This window comes from Vicia villosa, unplaced genomic scaffold (genome assembly GCF_029867415.1).
Source record: "Vicia villosa cultivar HV-30 ecotype Madison, WI unplaced genomic scaffold, Vvil1.0 ctg.001245F_1_1, whole genome shotgun sequence".
NCBI lineage: Eukaryota > Viridiplantae > Streptophyta > Magnoliopsida > Fabales > Fabaceae > Vicia > Vicia villosa.
In genome coordinates this window covers 597,628-602,207 of record NW_026705548.1, presented here as the reverse complement: position 1 = coordinate 602,207, position 4,580 = coordinate 597,628, and the positions used below count along the sequence as shown (strand labels likewise).

The 4,580-nt window shown below is 39.1% G+C and overlaps 1 protein-coding gene across 1 annotated transcript; it reads left to right on the top strand.

Moving 5' to 3' along the window:
- Positions 1–2,307: 2,307 nt before the first annotated feature.
- On the top strand, positions 2,308–3,921 carry LOC131634175 (uncharacterized). Its single transcript, XM_058904831.1, has one exon. The coding sequence runs from the start codon at positions 2,308–2,310 to the stop codon at positions 3,919–3,921; it is 1,614 nt and encodes a 537-aa protein (XP_058760814.1).
- The last annotated feature ends 659 nt before the right edge of the window (positions 3,922–4,580 follow it).

Below are 4,580 nucleotides of genomic sequence, written 5' to 3'. Positions count from 1 at the left end.
AGGGCTATGAGAGATTGCTGAGCGTTATTTTTATTTTCTTTTTGTTCAATAAAAATCGGTTTTTGAATGGCAGATGTTCAGTGTGTGGCGGCTGGCTTTTGGTTAAGGTTTCTCTAGGGTTTGTTTCAAATCTGATTTGGTTTTGGGCCTTGGATAAGCCAATCCGGCCCGATTCAGTGTCCAAAACATTTGAATTTTTTTTTATTTCATTAAAACTATTTTAGTTAATTAACTTCAGTAGTTAAATTATAACTATTTTAGTTAGTTAACCAAACTTATTTGATTAATTAATTTTATTAGTTGATTGTTAATTACTTAAATTAATTAGTTAAATATAGTTTAATTGATTAAGTCCAATAGAATATTTCGAAACCTCAAAAATAATTTATATTCAATTTTCACAATAAATTTCTCGATTCAACGTCGAGTCCCTTCTTTACAAAAAAAATTCTTTAAACCATACCGAAAGATCGAGTGACAAGAAGTGTACACCTCTTGAATACCTCGACTCTTTTGGATTAAAACATTAAATAAAAACCTTTCATTAATCAAATCAAATGATCAAGTGACAAGAAGTGAACACCTCTTGAATACCTTGATCCTTTGAATCAAAACACGTTAATCAAACCGAAAGATCAAGTGACAAGAAGTGAACACCTCTTGAATACCTTGATCTTTTGAATTAAAATACACTAATCAAATCAAAGTGATCAAGTGACAAGAAGTGCACACCTCTTGAATACCTTGATCCTTTGAATCAAAACACATTAATCAAATCAATAGATCAAGTGACAAGAAGTGAACACCTCTTGAATACCTTGATCTTTTGAATAAAATACATTAATCAAATCAATAGATCAAATGACAAGAAGTGAACACCTCTTGAATACCTTGATCTTTTGAATAAAAATACATTAATAAAACTTGGACAACAAGTGACAATGGGACTCGCTCCTGTTGAATACCTTGGGTAAAGGACGCGCTAGGTGAACACCTTGCTCAAATACTTTACTAAACGTCCGCAAACGTCCATCCTAAAATCAATCAACAAACTCGTAGTTCCTTTGAACTACAATCGCTCTGATTCTTCCATTGAAGATATGTAGGCACAAGACTCAAATGTCTAGGCGAGCAACTAAATAAAAAAAATATAATTTCGTAGTCCCGAACTACGATTGCTCTGACTTTCCCATTGCACGAGGGAATACGTAGGCACAAGACGCAATGTCTTGGCGAGCATAATAATAAAAATCTCTTCTTTTTTCTTTCTAATTAAAAACCTAAAAACATGTTTCTTTCTCTTAATAAAATAAACGTAGACTTAAGCTAACACTCGATTGCGAAACAACTAGATGGGTCCCATCGAGTACGATGGAGGTAAGGGGTGCTAATACCTTCCCCTTGCTTAACCGACTCCCGAACCCAAATTTGGTTACAAAGACCAACTTATCCATTGTTTTCATTTCCCAGGGGTTTTATCAATATTTTCCCTTTCCCATTGGAATAAATAAAATTTGGTGGCGACTCTGTTTGTTACATTTCGTGGCGATGATTTTTTGACCCGCGACAGCTGGCGACTCTGCTGGGGAAGGGCAATTCCCATTCCTAAGCGAGTCTACCCTAGTTTAGTTGTTATTTATATTGTTTTTTAGCTTTGTCTATTCTATTTGTTTCATGTATATATTTTTCCTTATCTTGCTTATTTACTTGTGGGATTTGGGAGTATTACTTTTTGAGTGAAGCTCTCAACCCGAGCTTGGAAAAACAAGAGAGAAACATAAGTTAGGAGGTGGTTGTGTAGTGTTAGTCCCCAAGGTGAACACCTTGAATGGCTAATACGAAAACCCCACTTGGAGGAGACTTATTCATGAAATTTTTCATAAGATGGCTAGCCCATCGCATGAAGAAAATCTGATTTCGTCGTTAACTCCAAGGACCTTTAGAACCCGTTCCAACTATGGTGATGTAGACATCTCTACTATCAAAAAATCTTAGAGCCATCATGTGAGGGGATCTTTGGGTAAAGAACTTTGAACTATCCCATCATAAGGAGCCTTCCTCATTAGGTTGTGTTTTTTCCCAGATTACATCCATCCATTTAATAGCATTGTGTTGCATTCCATGATGTACGTATGCCATTGCATCTCATAAGAATCACTCTTGCATAAAAAAAACCATCACGCATTCGCATTCATTAAACATGCATTTCCCAAAATCCAGTATTCATACCTGTCTTCTGCCAACAGTTAACAAGGCAAGCTGATTCCCCGACATCCCTATCAGACACGTAGTGTTTCCCGAAGAAGAATGGCTGACCAAGAGCAACACAACATGGAAGTTAGGATGGAAATCGATGAGTTGAAGGGAAGCATCACCAAGCTCACTGAGATGATGCAAGTACTAATAGCTAGGGATGCTGAACCCCAAACAACTGTCATAGCTGAAGTCTCCGAAGCTGTTGAGGATCCCATTACTGTTCAAAGGCCACCTTCTACATGGCCAGAATTTGGTTTACCACCTGGTTACACTCCCCCATTCGCGAATACTTTGGGAGTAGGACTTTCTGCGCAACAGATTGCACCAATACCAGTCATTGCTGAACAGCCTCCGATTGTTCACACTACTGTTCAGCCTCCTCCTTTTGTCTATCATGTTGATGATTCCGATCGTGGTGATCAAGAACACAACCACGAGGTGGAAAAGGTGAAAGAAAAGTACAATGTCCTCGAGAAAAGATTGAAAGTCGTTGAAGGAAATGACATCTTTGGATTTGATACCATGAACCTCTGCTTGGTTTCTGACTTGACTGTGCCTGCAAAGTTCAAAGTCCCTGAGTTCGAGAAATACAAGGGGCACACTTGCCCTAAAGATCATCTGACTATGTACTTTCGCAAGATGGCTGCCTATGCCAACAATGACAAATTGTTCGTTCACATCTTTCAAGATAGCTTGGCTGGAGCTTCTCTGAAATGGTACATGAGTTTGAAGAGGGAGCATATCCAAACATGGAGAGACTTAGGTGAAGCTTTCCTGAAACAATACAAGTACAACATGGACTTAGCCCCTGATCGCAGACAACTTCAGACTATGACCATGAGAGATAGGGAAACTTTCAAAGGGTATGCCCAACGCTGGAGAGAACTAGCTGCTCAAGTGGAACCTCCTCTTGCTGAGAAAGAGCTTACTGGTATGTTTATGGATACCTTGCAGCCAGTGTTCTATGAGAAAATGATTGGAAGTGTCTCTTCTAGTTTTGCTGACCTGGTCACCATTGGAGAAAGGGTCGAAGAAGGTTTGAAAAGTGGCAAGATTGCCAACGCTGCTGAATCATCCAACAACAACCAAGCAAAGAGATTCCCTGGAAACTTCCATAGAAAAAAGGAAGGTGAAGCTAATGCTGTTGTGACTAGTGGTGAAGGAACTCAGAATCCACAACCCTACCAAGTCCCAACTTATCCACAAGCGCCATTCATGCCTTATTATCAGTATCCGCATGTCGCAGCTACTCAACATCAACAACCGTACTTCCCAATGCCATCGCATCAACAACCATGGACTGCTTCCCATCAGAATGCTTCACAGAGCGCTCCTCAAAACGCTCAACAGAATCAGAATAGGCCTCAGAAAGATCCACCAAAGGAGCCTCGTCGCATCGACCCAATTCCAATGACTTACACTGAATTATGGCCTGCACTCGTCCATAAGTCGCTGGTAGCTCCTAGGCCAACTAAGGCTCCAACACCACCATTCTCCAAAGGATATAATCCGAATGCTAAGTGTGCTTTTCATAGTGGAGTAGTTGGTCATTCCATTGAAGACTGTTGGGTTCTGAAGGAGAAGGTTCAAGACCTGATCGAGAGCAAGATGCTCACCTTTCGAGATGTTAATCCGAATGTGGTCACCAATCCTCTACCCCGGTGAGTGCTGAAACACAAGGGATGCTCCTAAAGCCAGATATCAGACGGGAAAGCTCATCCTTGCTGCTGATAGTTACTAGGCCTTTGTCCTTTCATTTCTTAATTTTCCTTGTTTGTACTGTGTTTTGTCGCATTTGAATTCTGTAATCCTTAATCGTAATTTTAATGAAATGAGCATTGCATTTTGTTTTGAACCAATCATAACGTGTCATCTTGTTTTATTTTCGTATCACTTACACAAATTCAAAAATACAAAAAAAAAATTGCTTTTTCCACTTCATTTCCTTTATCAGATTTTGTAAGCAAAGATTGGAGGGAGGATGACGATAAACGAAATACCCAATTTGCATCAGTGTGCTTTCAAATAAAACTTTGTTGATGATGTACAGGCATTTTTTCAAATCCCTAGACACTGGAGATATAAGGATGATAATCACTCGTTAACCCATTTGAGCCTTAGAAGTAGGTGTTTTCTTTCCGAACGAAATTGAAACCCTTAATCAAAACCTGGGCAGGGTAGTTGTTCAGTTAAAGTGATTAATTCATATGATTTCCAAGAAAATCATTCTATGGGAACCATTCCCGACTCGAGATTCAATTGTATCCTCTCTTCGTACACAATGTTAAAGAAGTAGCCAAAATTCAAAACCTACAACAGTTGTT

Bases quoted from the DNA above. Each gene is read 5' to 3' on its own strand.
- LOC131634175 (XM_058904831.1), top strand. From the start codon at position 2,308: ATGGCTGACCAAGAGCAACACAACATGGAAGTTAGGATGGAAATCGAT.